This window comes from Schistocerca serialis, chromosome 5 (genome assembly GCF_023864345.2).
Source record: "Schistocerca serialis cubense isolate TAMUIC-IGC-003099 chromosome 5, iqSchSeri2.2, whole genome shotgun sequence".
Classification (NCBI taxonomy): domain Eukaryota; kingdom Metazoa; phylum Arthropoda; class Insecta; order Orthoptera; family Acrididae; genus Schistocerca; species Schistocerca serialis.
The window spans coordinates 92,407,561-92,427,435 of record NC_064642.1 but is presented as its reverse complement, the minus strand read 5'-3'; the positions used below and the strand labels follow the sequence as shown (position 1 = coordinate 92,427,435).

At 43.1% G+C, this 19,875-nt stretch overlaps 1 protein-coding gene across 1 annotated transcript in view; it reads left to right on the top strand.

The window, feature by feature from the left end:
• Positions 1–19,875, top strand: part of LOC126481764 (dendritic arbor reduction protein 1-like) — a 191,124-nt gene that overhangs the window by 149,070 nt on the left and 22,179 nt on the right. The window contains exon 2 of the mRNA XM_050105719.1: positions 17,441–17,875. Coding sequence (XP_049961676.1) covers positions 17,441–17,875 — 435 coding nt within the window. The remainder of the gene's footprint in view (positions 1–17,440; positions 17,876–19,875) is intronic.

The window sequence follows — 19,875 nt, the reverse complement described above, 5'->3', positions numbered from 1 at the left end:
CGTGAGCGGCTCGTAACACCAGTTTAGGGTACCCTGAATAATTCATGAACGAGTGTATATATATATACGTGTAGAGAGAGAAGGGAAGACGGCCGGCAGCCTTCGGAACAATGTTAGTTATAAGCGTCATTTCTCTTATCGACGGCATGCCGATCACACATTAGTTAAGCAGCGGGCACAGCACGGCGCCCACGTCACAAACACAGGGCGAGACAACGAACGGCCGTAGATATGTCGGCTTGGCGGCGATGCGTATTCCAGTTAGCGCTGATTACTGCCGCCGCTAACGATACGGGAGCGCGCGATGGGAGTATCTCCAGCAGACTGCGCCGTATCGCCTCTCACACGTCTTGTTCACGTCTGGCAGCGAAAGCATTAGCTGCAATAGATTCTAGCTGAATAGTATCCGCTGCACTGGAACGTTTTTCTTTCTTCCGTCTTTCCGACACTTTATTTGTCTCACTATGTGATTGTGGTGCCAATACTACTCTATGTTTGCTACTGATAGTATAACATATTCTCTCGCTACTGACAGTATTTTATTCAGATCCACGACTAGTTACTAAACGGAAGTAGGTGAAATACAGGGCTGTTCAGAAAGAAACAACGGATTTCAAAATGATATTTCTCGTTTCAGATATTTGCGAAGTCATATTTCTTCTGAATGACGTTGCAAAAAGGATTTTTACTTGGAAAGTGGCAACATATGGACTGCAATTCTCGACTTTGGTAAAGAGGGATAAAAAACAACTAGCGGCATTAGAAATGTGAGATTGGCGCCGAATGTTACACATATCCCGGACAAGTACAGTGAAGGTCACAGTTCGTAGTAATAGACGGAAAGTCATCGAGTAAACAGAAGTAATATCCGGCGTTCGCCAAGGAAGTGTCACAGGCAGATCCTGATCCATAATGAAGACACAGGAGACAAACTGAGTAGCCCTCTTAGATTACACGCAGATGACCAAAACGAATTGCAAAATGATTTAGATATCTGTGTGGTGCGAAAAGTGGCAATTTGATCCTTAATAAAGGAAAGTGTGAAGTTATTCACATGAGTACTAAAAGAAATCCGCTAAATTTCGATTACGCGGTACATCGCACAAATCTGAAGGCTGTACATTCAACTAAATACTTAGGGATTACAATTACAAATAACCAAAATTTGGAACGGTCACATAGATAATGTTGTTTAGTTGGCTCTGAGCACTATGGGATTTAATATCTGAGGTCCCCTAGAATTTAGAACTACTTAAACCTAACTAACCTAAGGACATCACACACATCCATGCCGGAGGCAGAATTCGAACCTGCGACCGTAGCAGTCGCGCGGTTCCAGACTGAAGCACCTGGAAGCGCTCGGCCACCGCGGCCGGCATATAGTGTTCGGGACGGAGCAAACCAAAGACTGCAATTCACTGGCAGAACGCTTAAAATATGCAAGAGGTCTACTAAAGAGACAGCATACACGACGCTTGTCCGCCATATTCTGGAGTGTTACTGTGTAGTATGGGAGCCGCATCAGGTGGGACTGACGGATGACACCGAAAAAGTTCAAAGAAGGCAGCTCGTTTTGTATTATCGCTAAATAGGGGAGACAGTGCCACAAACGTGATACGTGAATTGGAGTGTCATTCATTAAAACAAATGTGTTTTTCGTTGCGACAGGATCTCCTCATTAATTTCAGTCACCAGTTTTCTCCTCCAACTGCAAAAGCATAGGGAAAAATGATCATCACGATAAAATAAGAGAAATCAGGGATCGTGGAGAAAAAATTAAATGGTCGTTTTTCCCGCGCGCCGTTCGAGAGTGGAACGGTAGAGAGACAACTTGAAGGTGTTTTATTGAACCCTCTGCCAGGCACTTTCATGTGAATAGCGGAGTAATCATGTAGATGTAGATGTAGATGTGAATGAAGCGATATCGAGAAACGATTAAGAGTTACGTACTTCAGTGGCAAACACTGACAAGATGGAGCGGTATTTAATACGTCACTGCGTTCGGGGCGCTGTTCTAGCAGGTCGGTGAGTGGAAGAAGTAACAAAACGAAGAAGGGCTGTACCACATTACTTAGCTGACTGCGGACTTCGTTTTAAGTTGGCCACGTCCTCGGATACCTCCGACGTCATATCATATTTTTATTAATGTACAAATTACTAAAATTGTTTGCACAAAAATGTGTAACGAAATTTGCCAATGAACGCACTCTCCCTATGGAGTAGCTGTTTGACTATGAAAGGCCACAAGGAGATGCTTACTTGAAAAGCGTTGCAAAAGAGGAGTTCTGATTCACCATGTGATTTACTTTTAAACTTCGATGACTCAGCCTATATTTTAGCCCGCGTGGTTTAAGATGTCTTGCCACGGTTCGCGCGGCTCCCCAAGTCGGAGGTTCGAGTCCTCCCTCGGGCATGAATGTGTGTATTGTCCTTAGCGTAAGTTAGTTTAAGTTAAATTAAATACTGTGTAGGCCTAGGGACCGATGACCTCAGCAGTTTGGTCCCATGGGAACTTACCACACCACCACCTATACATTGTTTCCTCTTACGTATATCTCGCGAAAAGATCATGAAAACAAAATTAGTCACAATATCAATGACATAAAGGCTTACCAACAATCTTTCTTCGCGCAAACCATTCCCGACTGGAAAAGGAAAGGGGGAAGTGACACCCTCCGCCACAAGACGTAAGGTGGCTTTCAGGGAAGAGATGTAGATGTAGGCGTTCAGAACTATATTGGGCAAGTTTTGTTGTCTTCAACGCCCGCGTGCTGTTCACGTGATCCTAGCTGGAGTGCAAGCAGAGACACCCGGATAAAAGGATAGGACGTCATTGTGAGTCGGACGGTAGTAGGGGAAAGAGCTGGATATGCATCTCGAAGGAGTACGTGTGAATATTTGACAAAAGTAATATCCGCGGTCGGATGTTAAGAGGGCAAGGAAGACGTGAGTATCGCAGGAAAATAATAAAACAGGTACAAAATTTATTTCACTGATCGACGAAGTGACCATGGTTGTGCAATCAGTGCGAGGTTTTTATGTTAACAGTTGGGGCCGAGAAGGAAAGTGTAAAACAGTAATTTACAACTCAGGATAAAACGATTAATTATCGGCTTATTCCTAAATTTAACCGCCTTTCCACAAAAAACACGGCAAGTAAAATTTAAAGTGACCTCACCGCGATAGAGAGAAGCGCTCGACTAGGATTCGTCGCAATAATGCTGATGAAGCAGAACATTATGGGCAAACACCGGAAACGATCACTTCTAAACGTAGAAGATCGATCATGACACACATCAACACCAAGTCTATGGGATTCAGTACTCAAGAACAAATATTGCATGTCGCAGAGTCTTCCACTAGCACTTTCTTTTGCATTGAGTTTAAATTATACCGAAATAAAAAGTATAAACGACACTTGCATGACCATAAACATTAATAAACAGTCCTTATACTGCAGAATAAATATTCAGAAGTGATGCGATTAACTGACTACATACTAATCTCGGTAACATCACAGTTCAGAATTGCACTCGTAGTATAACATGTTGACAAATAAAACCAATAACGTAGTGTTATTGCCATTAGACCATTACGCTGACCATTAACAGCAAGGCAGTGCGGAAGATGAAGAGATTTCTCGGAAACGCCTGAATATAGAAAATATAAATCCGACGCCACCACTCAGTGAAATGTTCAAAATTTGATGCATTCAACATGACCATCAAGTGTGTATCCAAGGACATTAAACCAGCTGCACAGTTATCTGCATCAACAATAGAATGATCCTTATTTACTGGTTTTGCAAGGTAAAATGTTGTACACTAATGTTTTACAATATCTTGTACTATACTTCTCCTAATTTACCCTCCTAGAATGAAATTCACTTCACGTCGAAGTTCAGTGTGGAAGACAATACTTGAGCAGATCGTCGTGTTACATGAGGATGAAGTTATTCGCATAGCCTTTATGTTTATGGACAAAAAAATAGTTCAAAATGGCTCTGAGCACTATGTGACTTAACTTCTGAGGTCATCAGTCCTCTAGAACGTATAACTACTAAAACCTAACTAACCTAAGGACACCAGACACATCCATGCCCGAGGCAGGATTCGAACCTGCTACCGTAGCGGTCGCGCGGTTCCAGACTGAAGCACCTAGAACCGCTCGGCCACACCGGCTGGCCTGACCCCAAGAGTGGTGGGGAGAACTGGGTGTTCAGAGGTCGAGATGAAGCAACGCTTATGATGTTTCTTTTTACTTCGGAGTTCACGCTCAACATAATGGTGGCACCTTTCTCCCTATGGTTCATTACTCCAGACTATCTCATGGCGCAACAGTCTGCACATAATCTAACAAGGATGCTCAGATTTTCTGGTAAATTCTTTATACACATTAAGAACAGCAGAGGGCCTACTTTATTGAGGAAAGCCAGATATCACTTTTGTTTCACTCGATTTCGTTCTTTCAGTTCCTACGGTCTGTGACCTTGTTGTTGTTGTTGTTGTTGTCTTCAGTCCTGAGACTGGTTTGATACAGCTCTCCATGCTACTCTATCCTGTGCAAGCTTCTTCATCTCCGAGTACCTACTGCAGCTTACAACCTTCTGAATATGCTTAGTGTATTCATCTCTTGGTCTCCCTCTACGATTTTTACCCTCCACGCTGCCCTCCAATACTAAATTGGTGATACCTTGATGCCTCAGAACATGTCCCACCAACCGATCCCTTCTTCTAGTCAAGTTGTGCCACAAACTCCTCTTCTCCCCAATTCTGTTCAATACCTCCTCATTAGTTATGTGATCTACCCATCTAATCTGCAGCACTCTTCTGTAGCACCACATTTCGAAAGCTTCTATTCTCTTCTTGTCTAAACTATTTATCGTCCACGTTTCACTTCCACACATGGCTACACTCCATACAAATACTTTCAGAAACGACTTCCTGACACTTAAATCTATACTCGATGTTAAAAAATTACTCTCCTTCAGAAACGCTTTCCTTGCCATTGCCAGTCTACATTTTGTATCCCCTCAACTTCGACCATGATCAGTTATTTTGTTCCCCAAATAGCAAAACTCCTTTACTACTTTAAGTGTCTTATCTCCTAATCTAATTCCCTCAGCATCACCCGAGTGATTTCGACTACATTCCATTATCGTCGTTTTGCTTTTGTTGATGTTCATCTTATATCCTCCTTTCAAGACACTGTCCATTCCGTTCAGCTGCTCTTACAAGTCCTTTGCTGTCTCTGACAGAACTACAAATTCATCGGCGCACCTCAAATTTTTTATTTCTTCTCCATGGATTTTAATACTTACTCCGAACTTTTCTTTTGTTTCCTTTATTGCTTGCTCAATATACAGATTGAATAACATCGGGGATAGGCTGCAACCCTATCTCACTCCCATCCCAACCACTGCTTCCCTTTCATACCCCTCGACTCTTGTAACTGTCATCTGGTTTCTGTACAAATTGTAAATAGCCTTTCGCTCCCTGTATTTTTACCCCTGCCACCATAAGAATGTGAAAGAGAGTATTGCAATCAACATTGTCAAAAGCTCTCTCTAAGTCTACAAATGCTAGAAATGTAGGTTTGCCTTTCCTTTATCTTTCTTCTAAGATAAGTCGTAGTGTCTGTATTGCGTCCCGTGTTCAAACATTTCTACGGAAGCCAAACCGTGACCTTACAGAAAGAAAAGCACAAACCCAGTACAAAACTGCGACGATACTCCACAGACAGGCGACGCGCGATATTTATCAGAAGCCGCTTGCGTGAAAACTGTGTCAAAAGCCTTCTGTAAATCTAAAAATACGGAATCAATTTCAGATCCTCTGTCAATAGCACTTGTTACTTCATGTTTCTGACGGGTTCTTGATGTGATTTGTTTACTGCGAAGAACAAGGTACATGTATCACATTTCACTGCAGCGTTGTTTTGAAACTAGCATACGAGGACCTGCGCTGTTACCCGAGTTCAAGTTAATTGTTGGGGTTTTTAAAGGGTGACAACACCTCGTGAAGCACGTTGTAATCGGAAAGAAACTTTTAACTGAAAGACAAAATAGCGTTAACGAGGCGCGCACGCGACGTCTGCAGTTTAAATGCATTATTTACGAGGGTCGGGGAGGGGGCGCAACGATTTCTATTGACGAAGCTAGGCGCGCTTTCACCGCCGCTCTGGCCGCTCTCGCCTTTATTGGCCGCCTCTCCACCTGTCGTCGTCGCTTTGTTTTTACTGTGCAGTTTTGTCTTCCAGTCGGGGAGGCGGGCAGGCGGTTTTACCTCGGCACTTAACGGAAACCGGCCGGGTACATTCGTGTGGAAGGCTTCAATCTCCCGGAGAGTTAACGATACGATTCATTCGGGCCCGGGAACGTATTTATGCGCTACAGCCACATTAGCTTGTCGGCCGGCTGTTGTCTGATTTCTCCACGCTTGTATATGCTAATGCGGGCAGACGCGCGCATGCGCCCTGCCGCGGTTTTCTCGCCTTCATAGCCGCGCGGCGGTCCGCCTAGGCGACATCGCCGGCCCCTCAGTCGTATGCTAATTGCTGATCACGGCCTTGGCGAAAAGAGGGGAGCGTAAAAAGAGAGAGAAATAAAAATAGATTCTCTATAGCTGCTGATTTTAATAGTCTGCTAATCGCTGGAGAACAAGATAGCGATCAGATCTTGAGCCGTGGTACAATTTGTTGCCTTCGTTTCTGTAGCCGCTGTATACACACAGAAAAAGGAAAAAATAAAAAAAAAGCTACGGGAACGGATGAGCAGATGACATCGGTGACTGAATGATGCTGCCAAGTGATTACAACACTGGAGTGCAGGTGTACGTCTATTCCTGCACCCATGTGTTGAAATACGGGTCCATTTGGCTTTGAAATACACTCTAAGAGAGAGAGAGAGAGAGAGAAAAAAAAAGACGCACCACTAAGGAGTTATCCGAATGGGACAGAAGTTGGTACATGTGATTTACATGTACAGATAGACAAATGAAAATTATTCCAGAAAAATTGGATGATTTATTCATGAGAAAGAGTTTCTCAAAATGAGCGAGTCAATAACACTTTGATCCACCTCTGGCCCTTATGCAAGCAGTTATTCGGCTTGGAACTGATTGACAGAGCTGTTTTACGTCCTCGTGTGGGAGATCATGTCAAATCCAATCCAACTGGCGCGTTAGATCGTCAAAATCGCGAGCTGGTTGGGGTGGGGGGTCTTCTTCATAATGCACCAAACGTACTTAATTTTGGAGAGATCCGGCGGCCTTGCTGACTCAGGTATTTCTTGTTTCTGTTAAGTACTAAATAAACATTTACAACACATGTCGGCGCGATTGCTCGATCTTATCCAGCGGAGTGATGACGTCACGAGCTGACCGCTACATTAATATATGTATAACCAATTCGGAACTCTGAGCTTATTTCAGGTTATAACTGCTTTCTGAGTCTTTATAGCCTCTGCTGATGCCTCCAGCATTATAAAACGAAATATTAGCCAGACAAATATGCTTTGGGCCATCGTCTTATGCCCATAAACTGAATATCAGAAACTACGTAAATACCTGTTGTGGAAGCATGCACTGCACAGCATCAGATTGTCGCAAAGTACGTCTCGTCCGATTATCTCGACGACAAAATGTCATGTCTTCTATTTCCTATTTGTATTTCTTGTTTGATGTGGTGACCAACGAGCATAAATTTAGCGATGATTTAGAGATGCATAATAAAATTATCTGAAATTATTACGAATAGCGCAGCAAAGCTGACGCACAAGAACAACAGTGAATCAGTGCTGTGAACCTATGGAGAAGAAAGCAGTCCTTCAATTACTGACTCGCTTTCGTATCTTAGTAATAGTCGAACTAATAGATGCCTTTTGCTGATACTCTTCCTTGTGTTTTCCCCTACAAGCACCAATTATCATAATATGTACGGCCAAGAGAGAAAACACTACTGTGGAATTCTCCACAGAATAACTATGTCGTGTATAATGAAAATTACTGTATGACTAAGGCTCCAGACAAGACCTCTTGGTTTTACGAGTATGGCCTCAAACGATGCAATGTTAGTGCACTTAACTCAAATTATCTATATCATTTATCTTTCTTGGTATTGCTATACAATTGAATCTTCTCCCTACAGCAAGATGAGGCATGTCCTCCATCTCATGTGTCCAGTTCCGGAACATAGAAGATACGGTTGAAAGTAAAATCTTATAGATTGTAGGCCACACCGTGTTCCCTCTTCAGATTCCTTTCTTTTAACGAGGTTGTTTGTCGGGAGAGACTAGCTGGAAACACTTGTCACAATGAAAGTTTGTATCAGGTATAGAGACCTGTTCAGATAACCTAATGGTTGGTAAGGTGATCTACATCTACATTTATACTCCGCAAGCCACCCAACGGTGTGTGGCGGAGGGCACTTTACGTGCCACTGTCACTACCTCCCTTTCCTGTTCCAGTCGCGTATGGTTCGCGGGAAGAACGACTGTCGGAAAGCCTCCGAGCGCGCTCGAATCTCTCTAATTTTACATTCATGATCTCGGGAGGTATAAGTAGGGGGAAGCAATATATTCGACACCTCATGGAGAAACGCACCATCTCGAAACCTGGCGAGCAAGTTACACCGCGATGCAGAGCACCTCTCTTGCAGAGTCTGCCACTAGAGTTTGCTAAACATCTCCGTAACGCTATCACCCTTTGCCAAATAACCCTGTGACGAAACGCGCCGCTCTTCTTTGGATCTTCTCTATCTCCTTTGTCAACCCGACCAGGTACGGATCCCACACTGATGAGCAATACTCAAGTATAGGTCGAACGAGTGTTTTGTAAGCCAACTCCTTTGTTGATGGACTACATTTTCTAAGGACTCTCCCAATGAATCTCAACCTGGTACCCGCCTTACCAACTATTAATTTTATATGATCATTCCACTTCAAATCGTTCCGTACCTAGAACCTCTGTCTTCAAAAACTTTCATTATTCACTATGTAACTTACCCATTACACTGAAGGCACAGCATTTCATGACCATACTTCTATCATTTCACGTCATTACGTTTCATCAGCGCGTTCTCAGCGAGTACACATATTTAATATCAATTAATTCAGTTAATTTGATAATTCAAATTCCAGATATTTCATGATCGATCCTGGTGGTTCCGATCTGAATGGCAGAAAATTATCTATAAGAAGAAAAAGATTAGGAATTAGTCCTGTCGCTGTCGAGTTGAATAGCGACATAGTACAACTTAGGGTTCGTGAAGTAATTCGACCATGTCCTTTCTAAAGCAAACATACTGGCATTCGCCTTAAGCTGTTACAGGAAACTGCAGTAAATCTAAATCTCCATTGCCGGTTTAGTTTTGCACCGCCATTTTCCCAAGTGCAAGATGAGTGTCGTAATCACTGCACCAATTCGCTGCCGGCCGGTGTGGCCGAGCGGTTCTAGGTGCTACAGTCTGGAATCGCGCGACCGCTACGGTCGCAGGTTCGAATCCTGCCTCGGGCATGGATGTGTGTGATGTCCTTAGGTTAGTTAGGTTTAAGTAGTTCTAAGTTCTAGGGGACTGATGACCTCAGCAGTTAAGTCGCATACTGCTCAGAGCCATTTGAACCATTAGAACCAATTCGCTCCGTAATGTCTACTGAAGATAAAAATGGTATCTTAAAACGATAGACTTAGTAAATCTCTGCCATCTACATAACGCAAATATTTTATATTTTCGTTTTATGCCGTCTCAGAACTTTATACCTTACTTTAGGTATAATGACTGTATATTTTATTTATTTTCCGAGCTTACAGTATCGAGCGAATTATTTCAGTTGAATGCGCTGCATTCCGATCCAAAGGGTGTTCGTGGAAGTCATCCCCATTTACGCATAAGCCTTTGCGATACTAAAGTAGTATAGCTACGACATTCTGACTCTTCTAGGCACTTTTCTGCTTCAGTGTCTTAAAAGATGCCCATTAGTCGAACGTTGTTCTTAAATTTTGCGCGATTTATAACAAAAAGTGGCCAAATAGCACATGAAAGCAACTCACCTCGTAACTCTGATCTGGGAGGCTGTTGTAAAGTTCCGTGGGTATCTAAGAGTAATTTTGTCTTCTTCATTCAGTACACTGTGAGGTAAAAGTTGACTAGCGTAATTTTAGATGATTTTATTTTCTGAAATGTCTTTGGGGACGCACTGCTTTCAACCCGGACAACCTTTGTATTAGAGAATAGGACTAGATAACAGCCTGTAGAAAGTCGTTGAAGCTAAAAATAGTCCGTGACTCCACGAGCAGGAACGGTCGTGAAAGGGTAAAATTTATTAGAGAAATTCACGGAAAGGTCGAGGAGAGACCTGCATCGTTGTCCGCTGCTAAGCCATTTTTCTGAGAAAAACTGACGAAATCTGGTAGTTTCCTGCGGGCGGGTATTTTCTTTTTTCCGGTACTGTCCTATTCCAGCGTTGCGTGTGTTTTAAAGCGTCATCTTTTAATGTCTTGTCAGAACAGGAGAAGTGATATTCAGCGCCATCTACAAGACGCTACGGTCGTTGCCCAGGTGTTCCATCGCTCGCACAGTCCAGCCGGTTCCCCACCTCAAGGCGAGGAAATACAGACTTCCTGGTCGTTAATCCTGTATGTGAGCTAAAGACGTACTTCCAAGAAGGGGCACTATCCCTAACGGGTACCGCCTCTGTGACTACAAACCAACGTACAAGCAAACAGAACGATCTGATCAACAAGACAACAACAACAACAACAACAACAACAACAACATCTACATGGCTGGCTCTGAGCACTATGGGACTCAACATCTTAGGTCATATGTCCCCTAGAACTTAGACCTACTTAAACCTAACTAACCTAAGGACATCACACACACCCATGCCCGAGGCAGGATTCGAACCTGCGACCGTAGCAGCCTCGCGGTTCCGGACTGCAGCGCCAGAACCGCACGGCCACCGCGGCCGGCAAACGTCTACATCTACATCCATTCTCCGCAAGCCACCTGACGGTGTGTGGCGGAGGGTACCTTGAGTACCTCTATCGGTTCTCCCTTCTATTCCAGTTTCGTATTGTTCGTGGAAAGAAGGATTGTCGGTATGCCTCTGTTTGGGCTCTAATCTCTCTGATTTTATCCTCATGGTCTCTTCGCGAGATATACGTAGGAGGGAGCAATATACTGCTTGACTCTTCGGTGAAGGTATGTTCTCGAAACTTCAACAAAAGCCCGTACCGAGCTACCGAGCGTCAACAACGCTACTTGCGTTAACGGAGCATAGCTGGATTGCTCGATCAAGGCAGAAATCTAGCTCGAAATGTTTCCTCTTCGTTTACCATTACACTGAAACTACATCCGTATTTGAATTTACGTAATACAGTCATCTCTTTATTTTTTTCATATTTCCCGTCAAATGTGACATCGTCTGTTTGTGGATGGTCGTTTAAATCATCAACAAGCACAGGCAAAGTTCTTCTGAAATATTATTTCTTTCCTTGTTTGCTTCAACAGTTCACGTGTTGAAAAGATTCTGTCTTGAACAAAACGAAATTTATTTTTTTGTTTCTCCATTATCAATGGGCTACCCTCATTTTTCTGTCGAATAACAAGTTAAATGTCACTTGACAATATATGCTGGTTTGGAATTTTTGTCATTACATTCAAAACAATTTAACAAAACTATATGCCTTAATAACACTGCCATGCTTTTGTTCATTTCACTGACATCTACAACTAGCAGAATTTCTCTAAAGTACTTTGCTTTACATGTAACGAAAGAAATTTAGGCCTAGAAATTTTAGACTTCATTTAAGGTCAAAACTTTTTCGTTCCAAATAAAGTGCTTTTTAAATTTTTTATTTTATTATTATTTTCTTCAAAAGAAAACGAATTTCTCGCTAGTTGTGTCACCTCTCTCATTGAATGTTCGTCTGCAGTCATTTTTCAAGATTTCTGTCTCACCCTTTCAGCAGTCACACATTCGATGTCTTGTGTTAATCTTTGCCTTCAGACACTTGAAGTATAGGGCATACAAGTGTTTGTATCCACTCTCTTTGGATGACAAAATGAAGTTCCCGATATTTATTTATGTACCGTATGGGTTTTTGATGGACTGAAAGAAATCCATAGAATGTGGAGCACAATATATACAATATATAACCTTAAGAACAATCATCTAGGACATTTATGTAATCTGTGAACCCTTTGGTTGCCGGTAGGAAATATCCTGATCTAACATTGTATGTGTCACGCTTTTACGTTTCGAGTAAAGGACAGCATTCCATCTCCCTGCATAAACAGGCTCGTATCATTCGTGTTTAGAGATGTAACTCGATACTGCTACCCGGAAAGATTTCCTCCTGGATATCTGCATCATCTGCGAAAAGCCTGACGTCACATTTCACTATCCACTACCTCATTAAAGTATGACGTGAACATCGGCGATTCACTTATACTCACCTGAAGAATACTAAACATTATTTCATTGTCTGTAGATGAATATCCATCAACAATTGCAAGAAAACGCATAGGACGTCCAGGTCTCCAATAAGGCTAGTGTATGATCTGTGAGTTAGTTGGATGCAGAGGTTCTGCGCAATGTTGTTTCTCGAGCGATATTTGCATTTTGTGAATGCAGCTGTTGCTAAATCCAGCGGAAGTTTACTGATGCTGGTATAAGCTTTTCAAGGTCGTATAAACAAGCTCGTTGAGAAGTGTTTAAGAAGCTGGCCGAAGGACACGCTGCCGTATGACATAAGCAACTGCCATCCCACGTGCTGCTCATTCACACGGCGAGTCCGTAACAAGTGCGCTCTCATGCCGATCTGAACGCTTCTGTGTGCGAGAGCGCTCCTGGCATACGGACATTACCATTACCTGCGTCTTTTCAATGGACCTCCAACCCTGCTACTCAAGCGTTCTCCTTTGTCGGAACCCGTCAGTACAGCTGCCTTGTGCTGAATTCAAAGGACAACCTAACTTAACTTCCCTTTTATCCCGCAGTTTCATAAGAGGACAGATCGAATTAACCGTTCACATTCACCACGAATGCGTACAGTTGGTGGGTGCCATATTTGATTTTCAGTCGCTAAAAAGCGAGTGGAAAGGAATGGAAACGAACGTTTCATAGCTAAATGTCGTAGCTAAACGCCAGATGTGAATGTAAAAAACGCTCAGTCAGTGTGCTATTACAATCACCTTTTTGTTGTTGCAACTCTTCTTGTTTTCCGTGCTTGAAGAGAAAAGTAGGAGAGAATCTTCGCCTTGTGCAAGGCAAGGCATATTTGTTTATTTTTGTTTCCTCCATCTTTCTTTTAGCTCTTACTGTACTAACAGCAACAGGTTTTTAATACTGTACCTCGCGTTGTTGTGAGGTGCTAGTTTTATAAGTTCCATATTTTATACAGCTTGCCATGGTTTCTGCTCCTCCTGATGCCACGGTGTCACCGTTTTTTAGACCTATTACTGTACTTATTTCGGTTATTGTCACTATTTCCAGCACGGGCAACTGCCCTTTACTTTACCATGAAACCACGATGCTTCTGTTGTCAGCTCAAGTGCTATTGCTGTTATATGATACAACAACATGCGAGATGAAGATATAAACCTCATGTTTTCGTAACAAAATAAGCTCCTAACTCTATAAACCGTGATAATAAACAAAATAGCTATTTGAGTATCAAATATCCACAAATGTTAACTCACTATGACGAAACAGGGTATAAAATGTGGACTGCCGTTAACAAATATTTATGACGTTGAGAAATTTGGTGACATCGAATATCATAGTAATATTTCGTAAGTCTCTCCTGGTAGAACTTGTCTGGAGCGTAGTCTGTAACGGTAGTTTGACGTGGATGATGCCCAGACAAGAGGGGAACCTCCTAAAACGTGATGCTGCCGCTGCAGAAGAGCGCTGAAGATTAGTTGGTTATATTTTTTAACCAGAATTTTTTTCTACAGCCCCTAATATCATGGAAGGTATTCTCTGGTGTCTTAACAGATGTCGTAACATCCTGTACCTTCTTCTTGTCAGTGTTTTGCGTGTATTGCTTTCTTCAGCAATTCTGTGGAGAATCTCCTCTTTCCTTACCTTATCAGTCCACTCGATTTTATCCTGTTCCCGATTCCCCACAGTCCATGCCTCACTGTCATACACTACTGTGCTCCAAGCATATATTCTCAGAAATTTCTTCCTTAAATTAAAAATTATTTCTGACCAAGAGTACACTTTTTGCCAGTGCTAGCCTGCCTTTTATATCCAACTTGCTCCGATCGTCATGGGTTATTTCGCTCAACTTAACTTTATCTGCTTCGTGATCACCAATTCTGATAAGTTTCTCGCGGTTTTCATTTTTACAATTTTTCATTGCTTTCGTCTTATCGAATCCTTTAACCGTGAAATTTAATCCAATTCTTACACCTTTCTTTCATTCCCGTCATTGTTTCTTCATCGCACATATTGAACAGTAAGGGAGAAAGACAATTTTTCTTTTTAATCCGCACACGTCGTTCTTGGTCTTCCACTCTCGTTATTCCCCCTTGGTTATTATACATATTGTGTATTGTATTTACCTCTTTTTTCCTAATAATTTCGAACATCTTGCACCATTTCACACTACCTACCTTTTTCCAGGTCGATAAACTCTGTGAAAATCTTGATTTTTCCTTAGTTTTGCTTCCATTGTCAACCGCAACGTCAGAACTGCCTTCCTGTTACCTTTACCCTTCCTACAGCCAAACCGATTGTCATTTAATACATTCTCAGTTTTCTTTCACATTGGTCTGTATACTATTCCTGTAAGCAACTTGGATACATTGGCTGTTAAGCTGATGGTGCGACAATTTTCACACTTTTCGGTTCTTTCAGTCTTCTGAACTGTGTGGATGATGTTTCGCCGGAAGACTGATGGTATATCGCCAGTCTCATACATTCTAGACACCAACGGAAATAGTGATTTTGTTGCCACATGATTTTAGAAATTCTGGTGAAACGTTACCTATCCTTCTGCCTTATTCCATCTTATGTGTTCCAAAGCTAGTTTAAATTTTGATTCTAACACTGAATCCCCTATCTCTTGTATGTCGACTCGTGTTTCTTCTTCTATCACGGTTTCAGACAAGTTCTTCTACTTATAGAGGCCTTCTATGTACTGTTTCCACCTATCCACTCTCTCCTTTGTGTTTAACAATTGAATTCCTAATGCACTCTTAACATCATTCCCCTTGTTTTAGATTTCACCGAAGGTTGTTTTGACTTCTCTGTATACTGATTCAGTTCTTCTGACAATCATATCTCTTTCGATGTCTTCACATTTTTCTTGCAGACATTTCACCTTAACTTCCCTGCGTCTCCTACTTATTTCATTTCTAAGTGACTAGTATTTCTATATTCCTGAAATCCGTTGAACATTGTTGTACTTCCTCCTTTCATCGATGTATTGAATTATCTCTTCTGTTACACAAGGTTTCTTCGCAGTTGCCTTCCCTACACTTATGTTTTTCTTCCCAACTGTGACTGCCCTTTTTAGAGTTGTCTATTTCTCTGCAACTGAATTACAAACTGAGCTGTTTTTTACCGCAGTATCTGTAGCCTCAGAGACCTTCATTCATATCTCTTCATTTTTTAGTATTTCCGTGTCCCACTTCTTTTCACACTGATTCTTCCCAACTAGTCTCCCAACCTCCAGCCTACTCTTCATAATTATTAAATTGTGATCTGAGTCTGTATCTGCTCCTGGGCACGCCTTAAAATCCAATATCTGCTTTTGAAATCTTCGCCTGACCGTGAAGTAATCTAACTGAAATTTTCCCGTATCTCCCGGTCTTTTCCAAGTATACGTCCTGCTCTTGTGATTTTTGAACAAAGTGTTCGATATTACTATCCGAAATTAGTTCCAGACTCAATTAGTCTTTCTCCTCTCTCATTCCTGCTGCCAAGCTACTGGGTTGTAAAAATTGTAGAGGGACTTAACTGCAGTAAGTAGGTTCAGATGGATAAAGGTTGCAGTAGTTGTGGAGAGAGAGAGAAAGGCTTCCTTAGGATGGAATGGCGTGTAGAGTTGCGCCAAACGAGTCCTTAGTTTGAAGACAACCAGCCCCTGATGTATAACTCCATAAACATTTTTGCATATAATAAGACGCAATATCCTATAACATCTCTCTATGCAAAAGGGACTTAACACCTGTAACATCTCTGCTAAAAGGGGCTGTAAACAGTGAATGTGTACAACACAGCTGCTGGGTTGTCGAGAAAGCACACAATTAACATACACAATACTACAGGAATATCACACGAATTCCTAAAAATTTCTTCTTACTGATCTACCAAAAAGCGTTCTTCAAACAAAATGATAAACCTGACACATTCTACAAATTTCGAAATCACTGGCTTTACCCACTGAAATGTACCTGAACTAAACGCTCTAACTGCTGGCTGATAATGGAAAAAAAGCTCAGAAAAGTGTCATTACTGAAAATTTAGGTAAGCGATTGGTGTCGTTGTGTTTTATTTATGTATATTTGAAACAGGCATACACAGGAACAAGTCACTAGACCTGTTTGTGTCTAATTCTGCACTGTTATCTTTCAAATATACCTCCTCATATCCTTGCCTATTGCTGTCCCATTGGAGTCTGTGTGCCGCTTACCAGCAATTAAAATCATAATCGTCCAGAAGGACGATACTGTTGTGGTATCTTCCCTGTTTACAGGTCTGGGTTAATCTTCATTTAATTAAAACAGTGTGTGTTGTCAGTTACTGATTGTGCAGTTCTCTGTTCCTCAGAAAACATCATAGCATCTTCAACGTGTGAAATATTTCGTTTTATTCATAAGAAACGCTATGCCAATATTGAATTTGATATGGCTGGCTCTATACATTTCATGTACAATCTTCAGTGGTTGGAAAATTGCACTGCGTTGTTCTCACAATCTAAACTGGTGAGGGTTAACTGAGTTATTAGAAGCCATACAGGACATACAGTTGTCTGGGTGAGTCTGTCGAGCTTTAAGATGAAGTACGGAAGTTGATGGACCATCATTCCTGGAAAAGGCACGGAACGCTCGGCTTGGAAAGTTTGTTTCGCGAGAGATTTCTTTTGCTGTGCAACAGAGAGTGGTTTCAGATTGTAGGAGAGGAGTAGTGCCGTGGTTTGAGGCTGCATAGCACTTTTGGTAAGAGCATAGCCAGCAAAAGGCAAAGTTCTGCAGTTCTGGCTTCTAATATGTAGCCCTGATTACCTGTCATAATATTTAGCTCCGTCATTCTATTCTTTCTACACATGAGGACTTTCAGCACTCTATGTAGTAAACAGCGAAGGACAGATACATACCACGTACCTTACTCCTACCTTCACTCCCAGTCTTCACAGATGTCAGCACCTCACAGTAACTCGACCCAAGCTTTCGCTGTTTGTGCAGCCAGCCCTTCATCACGTTGCAGACGAGCGAGCTGGACGCGCTGCTTTGCCGGCCGGAGCTGGACCGGCTGCGCTGTCTGGACGTCGAGCCGGACGTGAAGCGCGAGTCGCCGCTGCACCACCACCACCACCACCATCCCCCGCACCACCACCACCATCACCACCATCACCACCACCACGGGCTCCACCACCACGACCCGTACCTCGAGTCGTCACCGGCGCCGGCGCCCGCCCCCAGTGACTCGCCGGTGGGTCACCCGTCGGGGGCGGGCGCACTAGCCGCCGCCTTCTCGTTGGCCACCGCCCCCGCAGCCGCCCCCGACGACGACGTCTTCCTGAGGCCGGCCATCTGGGAGGACATCACCTCTAGCATCCAGAAGCTGGATCCCGAGAACGCGGAGATGCTCGCCGCCGCCATCGTCAAGATGGAGTCCCCGGACGACATGGACCGGCTGCAAGTAAGTGGCATTCTTCCTGTAGACTGTCCCACCAGTATTACATGATACTTTTATTGAATCGTCAATGTTCGGATGGGTCTGATGCTACCTACCGCAACTTCACATCCTGTGAGAACGCTGGTCTTTAGTTTCTGGATGGCGTCCGAAATTCTACGAGGCTTTTCGCATTAAGGCTGGCGCCGTACTGAGATTCATTGGAAGAATCGTCAAGAAGTTTTTGCCACCAGAAAAGAGGTAGCAGTGTGTGTATTGAACCGGGGACCTAGAAACGACGGAGAGGCTTCGTCTCGCCATAGCGCTTAGTGTTTCACAACCGCTACAACAGGCCACAGCAATCCACCCACATCACCGCCGCCGCACACTGAACCTAAGGTTACTGTGATGTTCGGCCCCCACCAGCCAGTGAACCCCTCCCCCAGCCAGTGGACCCCCCCCCTCCCCGCAGGAACGTCTCATACCAGATCCAGATGATTGTAACCCCAATCTTTCCGTGGTACAGTAATTATTGTGTACGCGTACGTGGAGGCAGTGTTTGCGCAGCAATCGCTGACAGTGTAACTGAGGCGGAATAAGGGGAACCAACCCGCATTCACCGAGGCAGATGGAAAACCGCCTTAAAAACCATCCACAGGCTGGACGGCACACCGGACCTCGACAGTAATGTGCTGGGCGGATTCGAACTGGGGACCGGCACGCCTTCCCGCTCGGGAAGCAGCGCGTTGTATTGCATGGCTAGCCGGGCGGGCGAGGTAGCAGTACTGGGATACGTATTAGATGGAACTGATAGAGGAAATAAAGAATATCCAAATAAGAGCACCGCTTTTCGTTACCGATTCCTGTAGATAGCTGAAAAGAGTCACTAAGATGCTCAGCCAGCTCCAGATGTAGAGGCTATAAGAGAGCCGTTCTGCGTCTTGGTGTGTTTCTCTGTTAAATTCCGAGAGCGTATTTCCTCGAAGAGTCAAGCACTACTAGGATGGTCAGAAACAGTCTGAAAAGGGTTGCAGGGGAGGGTGTGCTGACAAAGAATTAAAAAAAAGAAAAGAAAAAATACGTTGCACCTGTCCAGCGTAATTTGGTATTGCAGTTAGCCAGTCAGGTCGTCACGAGCGCCAATTCTAGGACTTGGCAGGCAGTAAAATGCGGTAATGCATAGGCATTTGTGGGTGCATGAGTTACCACTTTTTCAAATTCTTTATTGCCAGTCAAAACGTGCCTTGTTCGCAAGTGATAAATTTAAGTCATGAAATAACAAAAGTAAAAGAAGGACACGTTTGGCGACAATTTCTCTGGAAAGCTTCTTGAATTTGTGCGCGCAACGACCTGACTGGCTAACTTCAATGCTAATTAAATCGAAAGGATTAACAATTATTTCTGAGAACAACCTATCTTGAAGCACCCTTACAAGCTCTTCAGTCTTTGTTCTGACCACACTGTATACTGTTTCCTCCAAAGTATATATCGCGAAATGGCCATAAAAGCAAAGTTAGAAAGATTCTAGCTCACTAGGAGGCTTACCACGCACCATTCACGACTAGAATATGAAAGTGGGGTGGCTGTCACAAACTACACTCCACTACACACCATAAGGTGGCATTCTGAGTGCTTCTTCAGAGAATTACTTGTTGCACTTACTCCATGGATTACGTGATTAGCTGAAATGTCGAGCATCTTGAATGTCTGGGAAATGGCTGGAAACGCTGCTTAACCGATACTGCCTTCTAGCAATCTGTAGGTGCTTTATGTAAGGGCTAGGAAACTGCGTAGAGGACAAGTCCTCGCCCCATTTAGTTCCATTTAAAAGCTCTGATTGCTACAGGGAGCGGTTTCACATGGTACTGAAATCACGGAGATCAAATACTGTCCTGCAATAACTGATCTTCAGCATTAAGTTACTTTGTTATATTTGTCCTTCCTGGTGCTATATTTTCCACCATATTTTCTTTGTAAGGACTCAGCTTTAATTAACGTTCATGCAGGAAACAATAATTTCATATGGA